This window comes from Echinops telfairi, unplaced genomic scaffold (genome assembly GCF_000313985.2).
Source record: "Echinops telfairi isolate 266 unplaced genomic scaffold, ASM31398v2 ScPeMD7_5;HRSCAF=22, whole genome shotgun sequence".
Lineage (NCBI taxonomy): Eukaryota > Metazoa > Chordata > Mammalia > Afrosoricida > Tenrecidae > Echinops > Echinops telfairi.
The window spans coordinates 25,255,959-25,280,442 of NW_022103901.1; the positions used below are offsets into that span (position 1 = coordinate 25,255,959).

Genomic DNA, 24,484 nt, shown 5'->3' on the forward strand with positions numbered 1-24,484 from the left:
CGTGCTATCCAGAACAAAAACCTTAATGATTAGTGCTCCGACGTTTATACTGAAATCATTGCTATTTGAATGTGCGAAGGAAACTGCTCGTGTTCTAAACAACTGGGTGCTATCGGACACAAGGCCCAGTGCATCATTAAGTAGCTTGCTAAGCCAATCGAACAAAAGACTATGAAACGAACTTCAAAGCTTCCCCTGTTCCAGAGTACTGTTTCACAAGCCAATTATATGGTTGGAATTGTTTCTGAAACATTCCCCAAACTAGTTCATCCATCCAGACGGGGACATTTTATTAATATTTAAGTATGGTTATATATAGTACATTGTCTCATTTAAAACAACCCGCTTTCCTGTAACATTTCATTATGAAGATGCTCAAACACACACAAGAAATGGAAAGAATTATGCAATAACCATCCACAGAAATACCACTTAGATTCTACAGTTGGTACCAGTTAGCTACGCTGACTTGATCTCATCTGCCCATCTTTTCATGATGATACAATTTGAAATGCAAAATCTATACATGTTTTTTACCTTTTAATTGTGCAACAATTTCAAATATGCATAAGAGCTGAAGAGAGAGAAGAGAGACTACCAAGGTCCTCTTTACCCAAATTCACTATTTATTTTAAATTTTGCCTGAAATGCTTGATTGTTTACTTCATTTATTTCTTCTTTCTCACTGCTATTGAGTCCACTGACTCAAAACGACCTTGTAGGACAGGGGAGATTGCCGGGTTTCTGAGACTGTCTCCTCATGGGAGTAGAAAGCCTGGCTTAGAATTGCTGACCTTGGGATAGCAGTCCGACGCAGAACCACATTTATTTCACAGAACATCTCCTCCCCACTGCCCCCCGAATCCTTACTTCAATCATATCCCTCACCCCTAACAATCTCAGGGTGCAGTTCTGAGGAATGAAGGCTGCTCTGACGTTTCCACTGGCTGTTATCCAATTCCCGATGCCCTGTCTGGTCTCTTAGAGGGTTATGAGTTGGGCTGCTAACTACAAGGTCAGCAGTTTGAATCCCCTAGCTGCTCTGAGGGAGAAAGATGAGGCTTTATGCTCCATAAAGAGCTAAGCCACAGGTGCAGTTCTACTAAGTCGTAAAGGGTCGCTATGTGAGTTGGAATCGATCCGACGGCAGTGAGTTTGGCTTGGTTTGGTGATGCAGGTCAGGAGCACTAACAGCAATAGAACACTTCCATCTAGTCTCTAAGCCCATTCCCATTTTTCAGGTGTCTCAATAAATGTTACAAAGCAGGATCTGTCCCCGCTTTGGTCCAGGCTGATGCTCCGCATTAGGTTCGCATGGCTCTCAGCCCGTGTCAGTGTGGAGCCCCCTCATCCTTTCCTCATAGCGGAATGTCCAGGACTCAGGCAGTGGCTACTCAGTGGATGACGATGATGGATTTGAATTAGCACATGGTAAAAACACTTTTGAGCTAACAAAATGTAAGAGGTACAAAATTACTCTAAGCTTATGTAACTAGGTGCCTTATATTCAGTGAAGTCTAAAAGCAATTTCAGAATATCCTGTTATTAAATAAAAAGTAAAATCTTTATCGGGTCAAAAGTTACTTTCCAATAAGTGATTCTGTACTGGTTCAGGGAAAAACTGTTCTAAGGGACATTATCGAATCAACTGAAAAAACAGGAACACAGCAAATACGATGGACAACAGTAGTGTATCATTTCCTGGGGTTGGTCATCGGACTGTGGTTACGTCAGCGAATAGGCTTATTCTTAGGAAATATTCATTTGGCGTATTTAAAGGCAAAACAGTATGATGTATGCAAATCATTCTCAAAGGATTCAGAAAAAATTACATAACTGTGTTCGTACATCTGAGGGGGCTTCAAAAGCTCATGGAAAATGGAATGACAAGATCATGGGATTTGCCCACCAACTTTCGGAAGCCCCCTTGTACGCACATACACCTACAGACCGGATAATGATCAAGCTCATAGGGAAAAATGTGAACAGTGGTGACTCTGGGGGAAGGGTACATGTCCTTTGTCCTTTTTCACCTTTCCTATAAGCTCAGTTTTACTTCCAAAGAAGCAGCTAGTTTAACTCAAAAATACATAGGTGTCTGATTTCCTGATGACAAGGTCACTGACTTAACACGTGCCAAGCAACTTCTCTTATCACGTATCATGTCATCTTCGTAACTACAATCACTGCCCCGCTCTGGAGGCGAAAAATCTGAGGCGGCTGTGCTCTCGATGGAAAGGCACACAGCGTGGCTCTGGCAAGGCTGCATTTCAAATTCATGACCATCTTCCTTTCCCCCGGCCCTCCGCCACACATCTCATTACTTCCACCACCCAGACTCCCTCGCAGTGCTGACAGGAGAAGTCGACTGTTACCTGAGGGTAGGAATCTTCAAAGGCTCGATCTGGAGTCATGTGCTTGATGACATCAGCTAGAACGGTGTTCACCTCTCGTTTCTGCGCAGGGAAAAGAAACCTCTCTTCAACGTGCGACTGCAGTGGTTAATGACCAATCGAGGCAAAGGACTAACATGCTCAGAATCAATTCTAGTTTCCAGCAGACAGGTTCGGGTCTTAGGCTGAAAATAATCTTAAGAGGAGAACTCCCACCCATACCACTGGTCTAGTACATTCCAGCGCTAAACACAGCGACACCTGCACCAAGTCTGGCCTAAGACCTTGCTCTCCACGCCCCCTGGGCTTTCTGCTGTCCCTGCTGTTGACTGCTGTCAAGTCCACTCTGACTCAGGGTGATCCCATAGGTGCAGAGCAGAAGGGTGCCACCAAGTTTCTAAAGTTGCGACCTTTCAGAAGCAGGTGGCCAGGCTTGTCCTCCAAGGTACCCTGGATGGGTGCAAACTGCCAACCTTCTGGCTTGTAGTAAGACTTAACCGTTAGGGCCACTCGGGGACTCTCGCTTTCCCTAAGTGGCGATAAGACGAGTCATACTGCTTTCTGTCTGCTCATGCCAGGCCTCCCTTGGGGGCGGTGCAGACTGTGCGACCAGTGGGAAGGGCACAATTTGGGGCTAATTTACACCACGGGCCTCAACTGCTCTCTGGACTTTGCCATCTACAGCAGGGGTCGGTGGACCAGTCCCCAAAGCCAACCTCTGTTACCTGTCCTGTACAGTCTTGAGCTGAGAATAGTTTTCATGGCTGAGAGAAAGGTCAAAAGGTGATGGCAGCAAGCATGAGACTCGAACCCCAGTGTCCATAAATAAAGCTACTGCAGTCCAGTGACACTCACTCCTTTCCTGCCTTTCCTGTTTAAACTTGTACCTGGATATTCCATTACCTCAGTGTCACAGAGTAGCTGACAAAGAGATCATATGTTTGGAATTTTCCAAAATAAAAAGTTGGAAAACAAAAAGGACCAAAGAATAGAAATCAACAAGCACATTATACAGTACTTTTCCATTTAATATGATGGGGCTTCAAAAAGTTCATGGAAAAATGAAATTACAGGGATCAAACTGAATGTGGGAGGGGGAGGGAGTGTTAGAACTGATTATGATGATGTATATATAACTCTTTTAAAAAGTGATTTAGCCATGGAAGTGCATGATATGTGAATATTACAGCAAGAAAACTTCTGAAAACAAAAAACCGAGATGATCTATGGTTACTGTGGGTGAAGGAGGAAGAGCATTTGATGAGGGAGCACTGAGTGTGTGTCAATGGTGGTGAAATAATTTGGAAAAGGATATCAACAATGGTGGTCCAACACGTAGAGTATAATCAATGGCACTGAATTATTCATGAATTATCCTGAGTTATACACCAAGTCGTTGATTTAGAGAATATTTTGATATTCCGTTGTGTACATTTTTGCCACAATTTAAAGAAATACATGAATAATAACAAAGAAAACTGAAATTAAAAGGTTATTTCCATTTTCCCACAAACTTCTTGGAGCTCTGTCATACTCAAAACAAGTGGAACTACATCTCTGGTGTTGGGCCTGAAGGGGGTGACTGCGCCTCACGAAAGGCCGGGTCGTGCCTGGGAGGGAGCGTGGGGGCTTTAAGGGGGCTTATTAGTTCCTCTTCTTTGACCTGGGTTTGCATTGTGAGGATTAACATACACTTTTTAAGAAAATCATTTTATTGGGGCTCGTACAGCTCTTATCACAATTCACCCATATATCTACATTGTGTCAAGCACATTTGTACATATGTTGCCGTCATCATTTTCAAAACATTTTCTTTCTACTTGAGCCCTTGGTATCAGCTCTTCATTTTTCCCCTCTCTCCCTCCCTCATGAACCCTTGATAATTTATAAATTATTATTATTTTTTCATGTTAAGGTACACTTCTGATAGTTAAGCTTCTCTGCATGTATGTTTTACTTCCAGTTTTTAAAGTTTGCTTTAAAAAAAACAAAAAAACAAACCTACTTTGAAAACCCTTGCTCTGTGGCAATCCCAGTATTTCTCAAACTGGGGTTCTACTGTACACCATGGATCAGAAGTGGCGATTCAAATCAAATAAAATATCTTAAAGAAATGGTGCTCACAAGACTTAAAAAGTTGCAATATATTTCACCACGGAGGCATCTGAGGTATTCTTTGGTGAAAAGAGTGATTCCACTTTCCAAGTTTATGTGAGACGTGATTTAATTTTCTAAGTGTATGTGTGAGATAGAACAGTTTCTTACAGCACACAGAGGATGCTGCATCACACAGGACTTTATTGGCAAGGAAGCTACTTTTTGTACATTCTAAGAACAGTCACTAGTACGGAATAAAGCCTAAAAGAAAGATTTGTTATTATAAACATAAAAATAAACACAATTCTTTCACAAACACCACCACAGCCACATACCGTGAAATGCTTACAGGTGTACTCTACCCACACTTCGGCACAATGAATGTAGTCCTACAAAGAACAGGGAAAGCTTTTTAAAATAAAGACAACATGGCTCACAGTCTCTTCAGGGGCTTTGGCACTGGAAAGAGATGGCAAGGGACAGGGATTTCATGAGTGATTCGTCTCTAGGGTAAATTTTACTGGGAGAAGTGAGTTATGAAGAAAGAAAGAAACAAACAAACAAACAAGCAAAAACCCCACGAATTGTTTACAAAGTCTAGGCTTACTGGACCAACCTCTAGTTGAGACCCAGAGGACCCTCAGAGACACTGAGGCTGGTTTTGGCTAAAGAACAGGTTGGCTCAGAAAAGAAAACTACTACCTGTATGTATGTTTCCTTAAAAAAAAAATCATCGATATGAGACCAACCAGTCCTCCATTACTCCACAGCTCAGGGGAAGGGGGCAGGGGAAAGAGAAGACAGAGGGTTGGCATTCAGAATCAAACTAATGAAGTCGGTGACAAATTGCAAAAAAATATCACCAAAATCATTACACAATTTGTGTAATAATGGTTTAATGGAACAAAACTAATTTGTTATATAAACTTGTACCAAGCTACAACAAAATATCTTTTTTTTTAAAAATCACCACAGCAAGTTGCTTGAAACTTAAAGAGACTTCCCATGCAGAACTGCTCTTTGGGCCAAGATGAAAATCTAGGAAGCTTGCTCTAAAGACAAGACTCTTCAGGTAAGCAGTGAGGCGACCTTGCCACATACCATGGAGCCACCGATGGGGGATGACCTGGCTGACAATGCAGGCTTTGCTTAAAGTGTGATTCAGCATGTCCAGAGGGGAAAACTAGAATTGACCGCCTTTAGGCAATATCACTTATGGAAGGGTGATGGATGGATGTTTTTAAAAAGCTCTAAACATTTAAGGTAAACAATTGTCCGATGCAAGGAGGGAGGCCCAAGAGACCCAACAAGATGGCTATAGAGAGGCCAACAAGCTGCTGCCCAAGAAAACATCCGACTGGGGAAAGACCAGGAAAAATGTAACAACAATCACTCTCTCTCCTTCTTTATTTACCTGTTTTGTTCTGTCAGTTTCAAGAAAGCAGAAACGGAGGGAAAGAAACTACTAGTTATTTCACTTGCACAGGGAAAGAGGTCGGGAACATCCACTCTCGGGTCTGATTGGGATGCTGCGAAGGTAAGATGGGCTTTCGGGGCAAGGCTGCCTACACACTGAGGCACACAGCACCCAGGCCACGCCTCAAGTGTGTGGCTTAAACCAAACTGAGAGACCCTGCAAGATGGAACTGACTGCCCTGGAGGGTTTCCCAGGCTATAATCTCTATGGAACAGACTGCTGTATCATTCTCCCACAGAGCAGCTGGTGGGTTCAAGCCGCAGTCTTTCAGTTAGCAGCAGAGCACGTAATCATTGTGCCCTCAGGGTTCCTATGGCTTATGGCTTACAGATCCTGGATGAGCTGTATCAGGTAGCCAATCAGAGCTTCTTAAATAGAGGAGGTAGATAACGGAAGTTCAGGAAAGAGTTTAGTAAATGATATCTAGGTATCATGGCAGCCGGAAGGCACAGGGGTTAAGAGGTTGGCTGTTAATCCAAAGGCTGGCTGTTTGATCTCACCAGCCACTCTGTCAGGGAACAATGTGGCAGTCTGCTTTTGGCAAGACGACAGCTTAGAAACCCTATGGGACAGTTTACCCTGTCTTACAAGGTCACGAAGAGTTAGGATCAACTCGATAGGTATAGGTTTGGTTTGGTTTTGGTTCAGAAAACCGTTTCCTTTAAGGTTTAAAGAGAACCTCAGGGCAACTTGAGAGGCAAGCACCGTGATGTGGATTTCTTTTAAAAATCATAAGTCTAATCAGTGAAAAGAGCATTTTTTTAAAAAGAAAGACTATTCTGTGTAACTTCGACAAAAGGCAGTCACTGATCTAAGGCTAAACAGCCACCTACCTGTGGATTCTTCAACTTGGTGATAACTTTCCAAGCTTCATTTAGAATCTGAAGCTGATCAGTCTCAGGTGGATCGGCCAAGGCCAAGTTCAGCCCCAATGAACGAAAAAGGAGATGCTAAGAAAAATATTAAGCCATTATGTTATTAGAGACTGTAGATCATAGCAGCCTGAAAAGGGTTACCAGAGAAGGGTGTAGAACTTAGTCTGTCTCTGGATTAATCTTCTAAGGCTCTGTCATACACCAAGAGTGCCAACTCCCTGTGAGTGTCTAATATGTGACCCTTGACATTCCATAAATACTCATCCTTACAGCTGTGAGACTAAGGCATTCCCTAAATACTTCATCATGAGCTAATTTGATAGACTGAGGACTCACAGGAGCCCAACTCCCAGCAATTACGTAGGGTCTATAATTCCAATCTCTCTCATCTTCCAGCCTGTTATGCTCTGAAAGAGCAGAGCTTCTGTGTGATCTCCTGCTGGCATTAGCTGCCCCGCCCCTAACCCTGGGCTCTCTCCCTGGAGAACTATTGGATGGACACTGCCCACGTGTTTTCCCACAAAGCATCAAGTCCAGCACCTACCTTCGGGAAACCAGACTCATCACACTCTTTAATCATGCCAATAAAATCCATAGACCTGGTTGCAATGAACTCAGCACGGAACGCTGACATCACAGAATTCAGCAGCAGGGCACTGGAAGACACACCATCCCCGGTCCCCAAGTCAACAGTCTCCTCTTAATGATGGTGGCTTTAGGATATGTATTGCTGAGATGGATGACTGACAGCCCTTTAACCATAAGGTGGAGAGCAAGACCTGGCGTGAACAGGTACCCTCCAGAGACTGCCACAGTGCCTGGTCCATATCTGGAGCTCAATAAATGCTCAATCATCTCCTCACCCAGCCATCTAGACAGATGACTGGGTGGCTGGATAAGCAATCAAGTAATTAAATCCATTCAAACAGGAGAGAGAAGGCCCAGTACACTACTAAACCATACGCAGCAATCCTGATTCCAGCTGCAGCTATACAGTCAGTCACATCTTCAGCGAGTGCGCTGGGCCCCAGCAATGAACACAACCCTCAGCACGACCCTCAGCACAACCCTCAGCACCTCTGCCACTGAGAGAAGGCACAGGGACCCTCAAAGGCGACCAGAACTAGGAAGTCGACATCATCTGGGCTCTGTCCCTTCCAGAGGGGAAAGAATGACTATTATCCCCATTTACAGGGGGGGAGACTGAGGCACAGGGAGGTTCCATGGGCAGCTCCAGATCACACAGCTCAGAGAGGGTGGAGCCAAGCTAACTCAGGCCACCAGACTCTGTTATCCACCAAGTCCCCCTGGCCCTGTCAGCTCGCTTGCCCATGAAAAAGCACGCTCCAAAAAGCAGCTGGCTCCATGTCCAAACTCATGCATTCTGCATTTGAAATCACTTACTTGTTTCCGAGTTTCTTACATCGCTCCATCATCTCCATTAGCAGAGCCTGATGAATTAAAAATTTTTGTTAAAAAGCAGGTTGGAAAATCTAAAGCCACATTCCCCGAGCAGCAGTCTAAAATCAGTGCGGCCACCCATTTACATAGTGCTCAGAGCCTGGCAGGGCTGGGGTGCGGATGTGGCACTGGATACAGGGGAAAGGACTACCAAGGGGTGCTCTGGATTACACCAGGTCACCACGCAGTAGACGTCAAACCCCGGCGCTGGGTCACAGTGAGGAAGGGCAGGCCAGTGTGGGAAGTTTGGTATCAGAGGCCATGCCCTTCACCACACTTCCTATCTATACACTTTGATCTGTTCCCATTATTTCCCAGCTGTGGCCTACCCCCCACCCCCAAAGGTATTCAGGGTTCCACTCATGGGCATATGAGCTCTCCTGAGACAGCTCCATTTCAGAAAAAGAGCTCCTGTTTTAAGAGCAAAATCCATGGAAGACGTCTCCCTGAGGGCAGTGTGGGATGGTAGAAACAAGGGCACCAGGAAGATGAACTGAGAACAGCAGCCTCCACATGAGCATGGACCATGTTTCTGCCAGTCCTCACAACCCTCTGTGGGACCTTCAGCGAACACGCTCCCCATTTGACAGATGAGAAAGCCAAGGCTGAGACAGGCCGAGACACCTAGGAAGTGGTAGAACCAAGATTTGTAGCTGGGCCTGCCTGCCAAGCCAGAAAATGAAACAAAACAGAACAAAACTTACAAACAATCCCCTTTTCTCCTGTTTTGCCCCTCAGAGTCAGGGTTGTATGAATAATGAACCCACAGCTGACTGGGGGGTAAGGGGACACTGTTGGCACCCTCACCCCAAGACCCCTAATTTTTACTCTTTTGTTTTGTTTTGGATTTCAATTGGAATTTTGTACTGAGAGACTGAAGCTATTTTCTCCTTGCCCTTGTCAACTGCCTGCCTGGCAGATCACAGCTGCGGCAGTCACAGTGCCCAGGCCCAAGGGCTTGGAGGCTCGGTCTCTTGAAAACACACATGGACCCAGGCTCCGACTGACTCAGCCAGCTAGAGAATGAGCTTCTCCCTGAGGACAGTCCCAGGAACACCCGTTTAGATGGACCACCTTGCGTAGCAGGTGCAAAGGGTGCTGAAGCCACAACCAGGAGCCGTCAAAGTTGACTCTGAAATGTGGAGAACCCGTGGGTGTCGGTGGGACAACTGGGCTTCACAGGGCGTTCCTTTTTTAAAAATGTTTTTGATGCAAGTTTACGTCCACAGGGTTTTCAACAGCTGATTTTGTCAGAAGTAGATCACCAGGTCTTTCCTCGGGGCAGCTCTGGGGCGGCTAGAAGCCCTAACATTTGGGTTAGCAGCTCAGTGTGTAAACCGTTTGCATCAAGCCAGGAACCCCACATGCAGAGAGACCAAAGTGTCTTAGAGGTTACTGGGGGTCGGGCGGGGTGGGGTGGGATGGGAGAAGATGGGCATTTCTGCTCCAGGGCACCGATTTCCTGTGGAGGGTGATGGGGAACTTTGGAAACAGCGCTGATGATGATTGCACAACATGGGGAATGTAATGAATGCCACTGAGCTGTGCAGCAAAGAGGGCTGATGTGGGAGACGTTTGGTTACACGCTACCACGCTCAAATCTAAAAATGAAATAAAAAAGGGGCTTTCGGCGTCATATAAACACATTCACTTTAGAACTGCCTTCCAGCCCACACAACACAGAGTCCTCTGCAGTTTTGAAAGGACTCATTTCTCCCTTTTTGTTCTTTTTTCAAGCGCCCCACAGATCAAGTGTGTCTTATTATTCAGGTGACCTAATTTTTTAATCACTTCTGCTGGTACCATAATGGCTTCTTAGAGTTTGACACCCCGGGAAAAGCGCTTGCCCCAATGTCTACCGCCCCTGGAGATTTACTGGTGCTTAAAATAAAAGGAAGGATGCCTCATGACACAGATCTGTTGTTTGCAATCTGATTCTGCCTTTCATGAAAATCATAGCAAAATAAAAATTTCCAAAGGGTTCTTGACTCCACACCCAGTAGTTCTGAACGTTCCTGTCTGCCTATAGCACAGATAATGGGGTCTCTTTCCAGGGTCAAGTTCACAGCGTCTCTTCCCAGGAACCTAATGTGGTGTGGCATGGCATGGCCTGGCATGGCATGGCATGTAGCCGCGGAGTGTGTGCTAAAGGTCACAGAGGCACACAGGCAGCAAATTCACTTACAATGAATTAATTGACCTAATGGTAAACATTTCATCCAAAATACAAGATGTCCCTGCTTTTCTCTTTATACTTTAGAATTGGGTTGGGGTTGGGGGAGGTTTTCAAGCAATGCATTACACTTGTTGCAAAATTCAAAAACACAGATAACCAAACAAATATAAGTAAAGAGACCCCAAATATCACACTCCAGAGATACCTTGGCGGACCTCCTTCCCAACTCAAGCAGGTAGAAATATCCTGTTCGCAATGTAATCGCAACACAACATTTAAGTGCACACCTCTGGGTGCTATGCTGAGCACTTCAAAAGCAGCCTTTGCAACACAAAAGGACAAATAAGGTATGAGACCACTGTTTATGTGTGTGTGTGTGTGTGTGTGTATCCCCTCCCAGAGGTGGGAGGGGAAAGGGGAGCAATAGGCTAGAGGGCAGACTGGTGTTAATTTGAGTAAAGGGAAGACAAAGTTGGGGGAAAAATTAGATGGTGGGGGGGGCATGGCAGCCAGGGCAAGCCACTCATCCCTCCGTGGAACTTGTATGCTGCTGTGAGTGAACAGTTTTCGGCAAGGCTTCCAGACTAACAAAAACTAGGAATAAAGGCCTGGATTTCAAATTGTAAAACATCAGCCAATGAAAGCCAAGGCACCACAACAGTCCAGTCCTATTGTACGTGGGGCCTTCATGAGTTGGGGTCCAACTCGGTGGAAACTACAATCACCATAAAAAAAGTGTGTGTGTGTGTGTACATGAATACTTGTGTCTGATTATTTCTACATTGGCTTTCAGCAAATATAAGTCTCGACCCACCCCTGTCGGTTCCAAAGAGACAGAGTTTTAATGAGGACAGAGCTTAATTTTAACATGAATATAATCACTTCTTTGCTAATCATTTCCTATAAAATCAAAAGCTGACACAGAGTATTTCCTCTTTTAGATCTGCTCCTAATTTATAAAAGTAGCTGGATACGTGTAACCCCCAATGTCCCTCAACAACTTCCCCTGTGGCTTCTTCCTGGCTTTCCACTGGTCCAAGAAACTCCATGTTCCTGGCCTTAATCAAAAACAAACCAAAACCATTGCCCTGAGTCACGGTGACCCTACAGTGCAGAAGAGAACTGCTTGTTAGGGTTTCTGAGGCTGTGGATCTTTATGAAGAACAGACCGCTTCATCTTTCTCCCACAGAGTGGCTGCTGGGTTCAAATTGGTGACGTTGTGGTTAGCAGCCCAATGTGTCACCCACTATGCTAAAGGTCTCCTCCCTGACCTTACCCACCTGTCGTTACAGTGTTGTAATTCCAACTCACAGTGAGCCCCAAGGAGAGAATTAAACTATCTGTTGGGTTTCCGAGGTTGTAAATCTTTACTGGAACAGAGAGTCTCATATTTTCCCTGTGGAAAGCCTAAGGACTTGAACCACTGACCTTCCAGCTTACAGTCCAACATTTAACATTGGGTTGTGAACACCACTGTGATGCCACAAAGGTTCCTTTCTGGACCTTAACTCACTGCCATCGACTTGATGCCAACTCATAGCAACCCTATAGGACAGGGTAGACTAGCCCCTGTGAGTTTCTGAGACTATATTTTACTGGAGTGGGAAGCCTCATCTTTCTCCCAAAGTGCTGCTGGTAGTTTCGAACTGCCGACCAGCTCAAAACATAACCACTACCCTACCTGGCTGTGACAGTCTACATTTTCACTCACTGAGGCTTAACATCAACTCCACAAGGCATCTTTCCTACCGATGCCTCCAATACCATACTGTCCACTACCTGTATGGTCTTAATAGTGGACACTGCACCTTTACCAGCAGCACAGTTCTTTCTGTTCTGGGCCCCATTCTGAGCCATGGCCCCTGGACTACAGGTCAAACTCCTCCTCCTCCCAGGAGTGGTCACTGCCTCAAAACCTGAAGAGGTCAACAGGCACCAGGCTTTGTGCTGTTTGCTTGGGGAGCGAGACATAAAGGGTTGAATCATGTCTCCTTTATTTGGAGGGGAGGTCTCATGCCACTGGGCCTACACAACACCACCAACGTGACAAACTCTTAAATCTTACAAGGAGGTTCTGCCTACCTGCTAGGGCATGTGTGCTTTTACCCAGCCCTCCCAAATCCTTGCCCCATCTTGCTTTTCTGGTCAAGTCAGATGTCCCCAATGAAACGAATTAGAACAGCAGTTCTCAACCTGTGGGTCATGACCCCCTTTGGAAGTCAAACGACCCTTTCACAGGGGTCGCCCGATTCATCACAGTAGCAGAATGACAGTGATGAAGAAGCAATGAAAATCATTTTATGATTGGGGGTCACCACGACATAAGTAGCTGTATGACAGGGTGGCAGCCAGAGGAAGGGTGAGACCCACTGCGCTAGGGGAATGTGGTGCTGGGTGTTTAGGGTATCTAGACCCCCGATAAGATGCCAATACAATCTCTACAGGCTGGGATCCCTGGGAACTTCAGCAGGGATGGAGGCCAGGGTGGGTAAAGAAACAACCTGGAGGCCACATCCGACCTCAACTTGGCAAGGCAGAGGTCAGACATACCTCCACCCTCCAAGCCCCCCTCCCAAAACACGCCACTGCTGAGAGGGTTTGAGAATTCATTGCATGGGCCACCCAGAGCTCACAGACTATGCTCATGGTTATGGGGTTGATCAGAGAAGGTAACAGGTTACGGTCCAGAGAAGTGCTCAGGAGGAAGTTGTCTAGTCAGGAGCGTTTCCTCTCTGCTGTGCCTGCAGGTAGGGCTCTCTTTGGCCCGCAGCCACTTGGTCTGGCCTCATGCCCTACTTGGGTAATGTTACAAAGGTCTTTTCGGGCTGCTAATAATGCTCAAAGAGAAGTCACTCTGCTGTAAGCTTCAACCCAAATGCACTCAGCTTCTGCTCCTATGGGTCGCAAACCTAGCTCCCTCAATTTAGGGCCCTGAGATACTCCACTCTACTCGTCAGCCTCCTGCCCCCAAACATTCAGCTTTACTTGCTCTGGGAGCAAATAAATCCACTGCTGTGTCTCGCGACCTGATTCCTGGTTCTGCTGCTGCTGCCCCTCTGATGTCAAAGCTGTGAGCTGCATCCATGAGGTTTGATGTGCAGGGGCCTCCTGGCTCCTCTCTTGCTGGTACTGAGATTCCACCTCCTGCTTCCCAGGTGGCTCCTTTGACACCCAGCAGGAGGGTGATCATGCAGAGGTGAACCACAGAATCCAATCAGCATCTCGCCCACCGTCTTATCCAGACCATCAGGGATAAGGCCATTTGGAAGGAGTAACCACGGTTATGGCTATAGGAGCTGTATTAGAAAAGTCAGGTGTGATGCGCCACAAAGCCTTCAGCAGACCCCACAGGAACTCTGCAACCAATACAGTTTTTCAAAGATGTCTCAAGAGAGCCAAAAGGGCCAGGCCTTCCTTTGCACTGCTGCATTGGAGAGTGTGGGGGAAGAATCACAGCATCTACTACCCTCTTCTGCCTTCCCCACCTTGCTGCCTTTGTGTCTGACTTCTCATTTCCTCAGCTGCATTTCCCATAGGCTGAGTCAGAACCAGCCCCCTTTCTTCCCTGGAAAACTTCAAGAGTGTGCTGACAGCTTTGAGGAAAAGGCAGGTGTGTCTGAAATCTTGCTTCGTCCTCTGTATCCTGGTTTTGTAGCAAGCCTCCCCCTCTCCACCCTGCTCTTCCCCATACAAGAAAGTGCTGACCCCTGAGGAGGAGAAAAGCCAAGTCCCATCCATCACAGCAATGATATTTTGAACTGGTTTGCTACTGAAACTGCTTCTCAGGATTAGGGGGTGGGGGTGGGGTGGAGCAGGGAAGGGATGACTATTTTTGCTATGTTCTGATGTCACTGTAATTCCTGGCCCTGTTTCAACTAGCCAAAAAGGAAAGGAGAAGGGAGAATAGCATAAAGGCGATTTAACATCTCAGTTTTACTTTCCTTCTGTGCAATGGAGAAAGGGACACCTGGATCTTTATCATGAACCCAGGGTGTCGGGGTCCTGCAAAGGTCCTGGGATATGGCCTCTCTGAGGCACCACACTCTCATCCCAGAGCCATGGGAGGCTTAGACGAGGCAGCCTGGGAAACATGCCCTTGTGGTGAAGCAGCCGAGAGCTGCCTGGCACTTGTGCTGCGGCGATGGCTGTTATCAATCATCAGACGTATTGGAGTGCAACTGTGTTCCCCAGGTTCTTCCTCACTGGTTCAGGGAGCAGATCAACAGGCATTTCTCCTGAGGTGCCTCTGGGTGCCCTCGGCCTTCGATTAGCAGCTTAATGGATTAACCATGTGCACTGCTCAGGGACTCCACTGGTTATAAATGCACCACCCACTGCCACTGTGTTCATTCCAACTTAGAGCATCCTATCTAGTGTTTTCAGGGATGTCAGTCTTTACGGGAGCAGACAGCCTCATCTTTCTCCCACAGAGTGGATGGTGTGGCTGGAACCGCCAACCATGGAGTTAGCAAGGCAATGCTTACCTGACAGCAACACAAGCGATCTTTGTGAAAGAGCACTGTGGGTATGAAAAGACCCACAAGTGCAGGCGCGGCTATGATACAGCAAGAGGGGAGCCCATCCCGCCCCCAAGCAGCTGAAGCCCCCACCCCCAGCTACCTGGCAATTACCTCGGGAGCATGGTAGGAGATGCACTGGAAGATCCAGTCCATGGCCGGTGAGTACAAGGGCAGGTAGGACGGGAGCTCCACGCCCTGGAGCACCAGCTGGTTCTGGACGGTATCCCCGTGAATCTACCGGAGGAGAGAAAGTGCACACCTGAGAAGCAGGGCAGGCAGGGCAGAACTCAGACTGCGCGAGAAGCAGCCTGGCTGCTCAGGTGGGGGTGTTTTGAAGTCGAAGAGTCGGCCACATCGCCAAGCTGAGTTGATCTGCAATGTGTGCTGCAGAAAGAGGGAACTTGAGAGAGGCGGAGCCAGCAGATGCTGAGAAGAAAAGGCTGATCAGCTGAAGACAGTTCCCGTTAACAAGTGCTTATGAGTTCTCTCCGCCTGTTCGGCACAATCAACACATTTTAATTGTCTACAACAAACAATTTCAAGCCTTGGCAGATTAGAACTCGAAGGTATTTGGGGCTTTATAAAGGTAGAATCGTCTCCCTGTTATATAGTGTTCTCTTACCTGTTTAAATGTGAGGAGGAAGTCAAAGAAGTTCTTATTCAGGCTCTCTTTGAGATGTGGCGCCACTTCCATCCCCACCTGCAACCAAACCAAACCAAAATCACCTGGAGGTGAAAAAACGGGATTGCGAGCAAGCCTCGTGGTGCCAACTTTGCAAACTGAACAAAAATCTCTCTCTGTGAATACACATATGGAATGGAAAGAAAATGGGGTTTTTCCACAAACTTTTTAAAGTCTCTTGTATAAATACACATAGAAAAGTTCAGAAAGAGAATGATTCTTTTCACTTCTTTCTATTCAACAACCATTTATTGCTATTATTAGAAAAACCACAGAAGTTATTTTTAATGAAAAGGGGCAACATATATAGTTATCATCCTTGTAATTTCCCAAAGTAAATGAATGGTATTTCTGAACAGATTACCAAAGGAAGCACTCTCAAAACTGTGTCCGATGGCTTCCTCCTCTTTAAAAGGCAACACACACAGGCGCGCACACACACAGGCACACATGCCCATGTGCACATACACATGGTCACTTATTAGTGGAGCACAATAATTTGGGCATGTGTGAGACAACTCAGCTGTCAGAGACGGTGCTGCCACTGCTGGGCTGGTAAAAGCTGGGTGGTCCAATCTTGGAAACATATAAACTTTAATATCTTTAAGCAATTTAGACAAGACAAGCATGAAGCCAGCAAAGCTCTAATCCACTGGCTCCTGCAGCCTTTGTTTTAAGCTGATTGTAACATTTCTTGCTGAAGGCATGTGATAATCCTACAGATGGCAGGCAGCGATTAGGCGTTTGGTTGAGAACCCAAAGGTTGGCAGTTTGAACCCACCAGCCACTGCAGGGGAGACGAGCCCTGGTAAGCTGCCCTTGTAAAGATGACAGCCAAAAAAAACAAAAAAAGATGACAGCCCAGGAAGCCCAGTAGGGCAGTCCTACTCTGTCTCAGAGGGTCACTCTGGGTCGGAACTGACTTGGCAGCGACAGCAGGAAGGCGGCCAGGGCACAGGGGGTAGCTGGAAGGATATGGGGTGGAGAAGGGTTCACCCGGTTAAGCTGAAAGGAACAGCTCAGATGCACTGCTTCCCCCACGTGGCTGCTTTGCCTCCAAACCAACTTGGTAAGAAAAGCTGCTTTTTCATTTTTTGAGGTTCTTCAAATGGGGACAGAGTTCTGGCTTCGCCTTCTCCTACCCAGGGGTCATGAAGATGAACCACAACAATGGTGTTCAGATGCATGGCAGCCAACAGGTCTGCTAAAGCCCCGGGGTGTTCAATTCCAGGGGGAGCTCTGTGGCTGAGGGTACACGTGCACTGCTTCCCAGGAAAAGAACCCCAATGAAAACAATGCTCTCACCAACTGTCAGAGCCAGCTGCACTGTGTTCTCATTCTATTATTTCCCTTGCACTCAATCCTACCATAGAAAAGGCAGTAATTATCTGTTAGGCAGCAGCAAAGCAAGGCCTGGTGGACCAGCAGGGGGACTAGCTGATGGGGCCTCGACTCAGGAGTTAATCACACTTTCCTTTTATAAACAGTTCTGAGCTCCCCCCACGCCCTGCCCACTCGCTGCTTTTGTGTTTTGTTTACCTCATTCCATCAAGCCAAATAAGCAGCTGGGAAATCTCCTTGGGTCTAAAAGATTCCTACCCAGAGTCTCGGGGAGGGCTGCTCATGTTTTCCATCTGCTGCCGTTGCTGGTCCAGCCTCCATGCCCACAGGCCCCGGTGTCAGCACATTCGACTTGTCTTTGGGGAATAAAGCCTTGGACTCACCCTCACCTTGAGGACCCCAGGCTGGCCATTCACTCATCACCCCATGGCCCCAGTAATGGGTGGAGGGATGGGCAAGTGCCTCTCAGTGTGGTCCAGTGAGAACCAGCCAAATCTTGGGCTGGAATGACTGGTTAGGGGGATGTATGTCGAGAGCTACTGTGGGCCATTCACATGGAAAGGGCAAGCCACAGAGCTCGTCAGTGACAACCCTGGATGACACCTTGAGGCCCTGGATCTACTTTTTTGCCTCAATTCAAACACGTGTGCCCTTCACCCACCTCCTTCCTTGCTCCCTTGAGTTTTTGACACTTGAAACTGAAAGAATCCTTCCTAGTTCACAGAATGCTTGTCTGAGAACCAGAAAAATCCTTGTCTTGTTTTTGTTGCTTTTTTTAATGTTCAAAGACTTTTACTTGACACACTACCTGAATTGACAAAAATAATTTCATCAGTGATACTGTGTGTGGGTCTCTCTCTCTCATCATATCCTTGGGATGATGTCTGCTTTGTCCTCTGTTTGTCCTCTTGGCTGTCACCGGGTTTCAAAGTCAAACCTGCCACTCAAAGTCACCTTACACAGGGCAGTTATCATCAATGTCCTAGCCCTTGGACCTAACTCCCAACTCTGACATGAGGGGGTTCCCTAGGAATGGGTGCCGCACTTTGGATCTCTCGTTCATCACCAGAATCATCTTCCCAAGATACAGAATGGTTCCAAACCTTGATGACTCTATTATTCACGTGACGTCGAGGTGGGCTCCGTCAGAAGGAAAGGCATCCAGACCGTCCCTATGCGCCGCCCCACAGGGTGCTGCCACGGCAGGCCTCGGTGACCGTGGCCTCGAACGGTGTGCTCCATCTTCAGCCTGTTCACAACCTGATGCTCTAGGAAGCACAGCCGATTACTACTACATGAAACCCCACCCCAAGTCTCAGGCAGTGTGTCCTCCGCTCTGTCACAGAGAGGGCATGGCCGACTTGAAAGAAGAGCAGGCTGTCTTCAAGGGAAGACCTTCTTCTTCAACTCTTCGTTGCAAAGAACAAACCTAGTTTCCTTCCTAAGACTGTCTGCTGACTCACTCAGGACAAGGCCTACTGATTTCCCTGTGACGCTGAAACCCACGAGGATTCTGTCATTTGTTAGAGATCATGAAGCAAACCAAAGACTTTGTGTTTGCTCCCGCCTTAAAGAAATGTCCCGTCACCTCGGGTGTAGGCAGGAGGCTCTCTAAGGAAGCTTCGTTCTCAAGGAAGGCTGAGGCTCATCAGGACCCTCCTGAGGAAGGGCAGTCACTAGATGCCATCCAGACAGCTCTGACTCAGGTCCACCCCAAGCAGGTCTTGAGCAGAGCTAGGCTACACAGGGTGTTCAGTGGCTGGTTTCCTGGAAGGTCACCAGGTCCTTCTTGGGAGGTGTCGCTGAGAGGACTCACCAACCATCCTTTGGTTAGGAGTCCAGCACGCTAACCACTGCACTTCCCAGGCACTCCCAATACAAGACACAAAGCCTTTGGCAAGGTGCCCAGAGCTGCAGGAAGAAGCTGCCAAATGGAAAGCCCCTTTGTGGTCGAGAAAGAACAACTGCATGCATTATCATTGGCATTCTTTTCACAACCAAAAGCGTGTCAAAGGGCTAAGAAAAGGGAGAAAGGCCAGGTGACTTAGGACTAACAGCACGCTTTCATCAGAGCAGCCAACGAAGACCCGTCTGCTGAAGCCCCCAGACAGGTCTGCAGCCAGCGCTGAGTCTGCCATGTCTGTCCTTGCAGGGGGTTTTCCCGCCGAGCAGTTCATTTGTGAGAAGATGACCTTGAAGGGCCCCCGGATCTGAGTTACAGCCACTTGGGTCTATTTTCAAATTAATTTTTTCAAGTCATTTTATTGGGGGTTCGCACAACTCTGATCACAATCCATCCATCCATCCATTGTGTCAAGCACTTTTGTACATTTGTTTACCTCATCATTCTCAAAACATTGCTTCCTACTTGAGCCCCTGGTATCAACTCCTCATTTGTTCTCCCTCCCCGCCCCTCTCCCCTTAAATTAACTTTTATAAGAGAAGTCTACAGCTCCACTGGTCTGTAGAGCAGCCACATCCTCAAATTAGCAGCAAATTAGTCTTTCTCTCAAGGACTTGCTGGGAGACAGGAAGGGGCTGCGGAGCCAAGGCATACCTACCTGGCACAGGGAGGCCCTAGTAGACAGAGAAAAACCCTAGAATCATAGGGCAGGAGTGCACCTACCGGGCACAAGGAGGCCCTGGTAGACACAGAAACGCCCTGGGGCACACGGAAATGCCCTAGGGCAGCGATTCTCAACCTGTGAGTCACGGCCCCTTTGTGGGTTGAAAGACCCTTTCACATGGGTCGCCCAATTCATAACAGTAGCAAAGTGACAGTTATGAAGTAGCAAATAAAATAATTTTATGGTTGGGGGCTCACCACAGCATGAGGAACTGCATGAAAGAGTCTTGGCATTAGGAAGGTTGAGAACCACTGCCCCAGGGCCACAGGGCAGGGGTGCACCTACCCGGCACAGGTAGGCCCTGGCATACACGGACACCAGCGGGTCTCCAATCCCTCGGATCGTGCAGGTCAGCCGAGGCAGGCATTCTGAAATCCCTCTGTTGGAAACAAGGCACCATGAGAACGTGCTGCACTTTGTTTTCTTAGTCACACGGCAAAGCTAAACTTCCGAAAAGTAGGGGGGAAACCAAACTCCAGGCTCAGGAGAAAACCTCGCTCTACCTTGTCCAACTCGTGCATTTAGTGAGTCCTTTCTCTTGACGTCAGTTCGCTGACTCTATCTGTTTTCCTACTGAGCTCCTATTTGTTTTACCAATTATAACACTTTGGTCCTCCAACAATTCTTCACCAACTGACCCACCTTTCCATTTCTCTTGATTTTTGTCATTATGTTTCTTTGATATCATTACACTGGCATTATCAAAGCCTGTGCCATGTAAAATGTGAAGGTGAGCCAGGATTTTTCCCTAGTGCAGGAGGTGCTGGTAAAGCCAGATAACTACTTCAGTAGAAATGCTATTCCCCAACCAAGCCAGATGCAAAATAAGTATAGTTGGAGCAAGTTCTAGATCAAATTCAGATATTTACTATCTATGGAATCAGTGCCTAGATTCTGGGAGCTTCTTATCTGGTCCCCCATGGGGCTCTGTGGTTTTGAGGGAAGTAGACTTGCTTTCCCCAAGTCCCTACTCTGAGAACAAGGAAGCCCAGTGCACAGGCTTCTGATTCAGACAACTTTGTCCTTATTAGCAGGAGTCACTGCCACTTCATGTGGGCCGACTGTAAGCCAAGCATTGCCATGGTGCAGGCCCTACAGCTCAGGAGACACTCAGAGGGTCACGAAGGAGACCCAGGCTCAGAGAGGTTACCTCACTTGCTCAAGATCACACAGCTGGTTAAGCGGGGAGCCCAGATCCAGAGCCTAACTGGCTCAGCTCAGCTTACTCCACTCTGACCTACCTCAGGCTTTCTTCTCCATAAAATAGGGAGAGAGAACGGTAGCTCTACTTTCCCTAAGGATTTCAATGAGAAGATGCACGGAAGATGCTTAGCACCACAGCCACATTTGCCTCACTATGGATACTCACTGAATAAGTTACTATTTTTTTTAACTACTGTATTAATCAGTTACTATGTGAGTTACTATGATTGTTCCTACCTCTCATAAATCAATATGGTTAGGATGACCACAACGAATCAGAAAATGACAGCTGACTATAGAACTGCCCAAGTGCATCATTACAGGACTGCTGAGGTGCTGAGAATCATGGCCCAGATAAGTTAACACACAACCATAAATATCACAGCCTGGGTTTCTCAGTGTTCATTACTGCCAGGTGTACATTGCTGGTGTTCAAGAGGATTGGATAATAAGCATTGTTACTACCATAAATCTGAAACGCTGGCTAACGAGACAGTTGATACATGAGGAGTAGGTGCAGTAGACAGCTTCGTGTGGAAAAAGCTTTTTGCCTTTTAGAAATCTGATGGTTCTAGACGTTTAAATAAGAGCCTTACGTTTTGGAGAGGAACTTGTTACACTTCAAGATGGATGTTTCCACATAACTACAAAAGCATTCCGTTAAGGAAGACATTTTCCAGATGGTCCGTCCCCTGTGGGGAAAAGTCTGAACTACTCATGAACAGAACCAGGCGTGTCTACCGTGAGACTGACCGCAATGGCCTTCAGCAATCCAGGGAATTCAGTTAGCTAGCGGCTGTGGTTTGTGTGTGATTTTTGAGGTTTCATACTTACTTAAAATAAATTTTAGAAAATATTACATGTTGATTTCATGATTGTATGCTGAAATTTAAACCGGGCTTTGAATATTGCTAATCAAGTCTGTGTTGGGGAGCAATGAACTTTAGATAGTTAAGATTCAATCTGTATCAAATTCTCTGTCCTTCAAAGTGGGCATATGTAAAGTTGGGCCAGATTGTTTGAAGTTCTTGAAACCAGAGAAAATCTATCGGGATAAAGCGTTGTAACTGAGTGTGTTAATGTGGGAATGCATCTCCAGGAGACAGAAGCCTGGCACATGGCCTCAGACTCAAAGAGGGAAAACAGAAAGCCGAGTTTTGGAGATTCGAGAAGCTTCTGCATCGTGCGTGGCTGGCCCTGCATTTCCAGGCCAGCAGCTGTAACAGAACCGAACTCCCCACAGGCCTTCCCAGGGCGTCCCATCACATGGCTTCTATTAGCAACACAACTCTTCCGGCCTAGCTGAAAAATCATCAGCCAAGGAAAGGATACAGTCTCGGAATGAGTTCCCGGATGGAAGCAATCTTGAAAAACCAATTCAGACATGTTTCTTTGGCTGTGTCGTTTACGTTCTCCGGAGAAAATTGATCTGAAACACAAAACAAAAGCACCCATCTGCTCACCGAGTGCTCGGGACCTGCTCCCACTCCTGGGCACCCTGGCAGTAGGGAAGGGCCCCGTCGAGTGGGTCACTCACACCTTCCATGCCTCTCCTTCCAAACAGCATCCCTGTCTTTAGGACACCGTCATCACACACGGAGACTGCCTAAGTGCCAGACACTGATCACAGTGCTTCCCAGCCATGAAGTCGGCCCACCCCCCAAGAGCCCGCGGAGGTATGCACTTTCATTACGCATTTATAGATGCCAGGATCCCTGGTGGTGCCATGGGTTAGGCATTGGGCTGCAACTGCTCCACAGGAGAAAATGGTGTCAGCCAACTTCTGTGAAGACTTATAGTCTCAGAAACCCTAAGGTACAGTTCTCCACTCTGCTCTCCAGGGTCGTTACCAGTGAGAATCGACACCATGACCCTGGGTTTGGAGTTTTACAGATTTAGAGGCCAAGACACAGAGAAGCTTAGTCATCTGCCCAGGGGCAGCGAACAAGCAATTGGAAGAAGCGGAATTCAAAACCAGGCAGCGTGGTTCCACGCTCTGTGGTTAGCAACTAACTCCAGTATAATCTGGAAGTTCTTGGTATACCCTCCAGTAAATCTATTGGTGTCACTTGGCGAAACATCAACTATAATCAACTTAGTCACAAAATGTGACTAAGCTCTACTCTAAACACCACACAAGCCACACAGCAGGGTGAAGCAAGGCCCTGAGGTGAGAGACCAGCCAGGACAAGAGGGAGACACCACAGCCACCTGGTGTCCAAAATGGTCACCTTTACTCATGACCTCTTCTCCGGTAACAGGGTTCTCAGTTCCCCTCTGGGCAGATGGACATCCTCGTAGCCAGGTGTGGCCATGGGACCAACTTCCAGTTCCAGTATGAAAACAGAAGTACAATTTCTGGGAAGTGATTTTGAGGGAAGGGGCTTGCCCTTCTTTATCCCTCCCTCCCTGATGGCTGGGCTGCGGGCAGGTTAGTGGGAGCTTCCGAAACCATCCTCCGCCATGAGAGCAGTCGGGTCTCTGGCACAATGGCTGGCTACCCTGCTAACTCTGACCACCTCTACTATTTTGCGCTTTCTGACAGATGTCCACCTTAGTAAGGAATGGAAGGGAATATAATGAAAACCAACCCACGGGCCACCAACAAGAATGTCATTGTTGAACTCTCACGTGACAATGGAAATAACGCTTAATCATTTTAGGACTTCATCAAAAAGGGAAAATTCCATTCATTTTAATGTTACAAATGAATCTGAGTGTATTGGCTCTCACCGTGTTTTACAGGGAGTGATTTACCCATCGCTGAACCTGCCACCTGGTAATATATAACTAAGGTGATCAAAATTCTGACTGAATCAACAAAAAGAAAAACACTCTGGGTGCTTTGGTAGCTGAGCACAGCCACTAATCACAACTGCAGATATTGCGATATTGTAATCTCAGGCAGTTATCTATTTTTGGCTGCTCTGGCATGCCTCGTTCACTCAGGAATGCAAGACCTATTCCCTTGCCATTTTCAAAAGGAAGTGAAATGACCATTTTCCTCTTCCTGGTTTGAACCCCTGGACATCAAGCAGAATTTCTGCTTCAAGTATCAAGGGAACCAGACAAGAAAACGTAAGGACCATTCCTCTGCCAGGGTTGCTTTCTGGAATAAGAAGGGTTCCGCTTCTCTTCATCCAAAGACCTGGCAATTTGAAAGCAAAACCTGCCAGCAGCAGAGAGGTCTGCGCTCCTTAGAATAATCAACCGTATGAGACCAAAAGGCAACTTCTGCCCAGGGATACAGCTCTGAAAGCAGGAAGAGGCAGGAAAGGACAAAGGCATGTGGGTACGCAGGGAGGAAGTGGACTGAGTACCATGACATGGTGGGGGATCGCAATCAGTGTAAACAAATAAAACGTGGAGGGATTGTTGAATGGCAAACTAATTTGCTCTGTCAACTTGCACACAGATCACAATAAAAATTTAATAAATACTTCAGGACCAGTACTGAGAGTAGTGATACTGTGAGGGTGGAAGGAGAGTGGGGTGGAAAGGGGGAACCGATTACAAGGATCTACATATAACCTCCTATCTGGGGGTTGGACAACAGAAAAGTGGGTGAAGGGAGACGTTGGACAATGTAAGATATGACAAAATAATAATAATTCATAAATTATCAAGGGTT

The 24,484-nt window shown here is 46.9% G+C and overlaps 1 protein-coding gene across 1 annotated transcript in view; it reads right to left on the reverse strand.

Annotated features, from left to right (window-relative positions):
• The window catches only part of VPS35L (VPS35 endosomal protein sorting factor like), a 121,981-nt gene that overhangs the window by 52,151 nt on the left and 45,346 nt on the right, over window positions 1-24,484 (reverse strand). The window contains exons 10-19 of the mRNA XM_004706087.2: window positions 22,186-22,282; window positions 21,450-21,497; window positions 19,936-20,029; window positions 15,623-15,700; window positions 15,112-15,234; window positions 8,247-8,293; window positions 7,387-7,498; window positions 6,801-6,917; window positions 4,826-4,879; window positions 2,376-2,456 (exon numbers count right to left, since the gene is read on the reverse strand). Coding sequence (XP_004706144.1) covers window positions 2,376-2,456; window positions 4,826-4,879; window positions 6,801-6,917; window positions 7,387-7,498; window positions 8,247-8,293; window positions 15,112-15,234; window positions 15,623-15,700; window positions 19,936-20,029; window positions 21,450-21,497; window positions 22,186-22,282 — 851 coding nt within the window. The remainder of the gene's footprint in view (window positions 1-2,375; window positions 2,457-4,825; window positions 4,880-6,800; window positions 6,918-7,386; window positions 7,499-8,246; window positions 8,294-15,111; window positions 15,235-15,622; window positions 15,701-19,935; window positions 20,030-21,449; window positions 21,498-22,185; window positions 22,283-24,484) is intronic.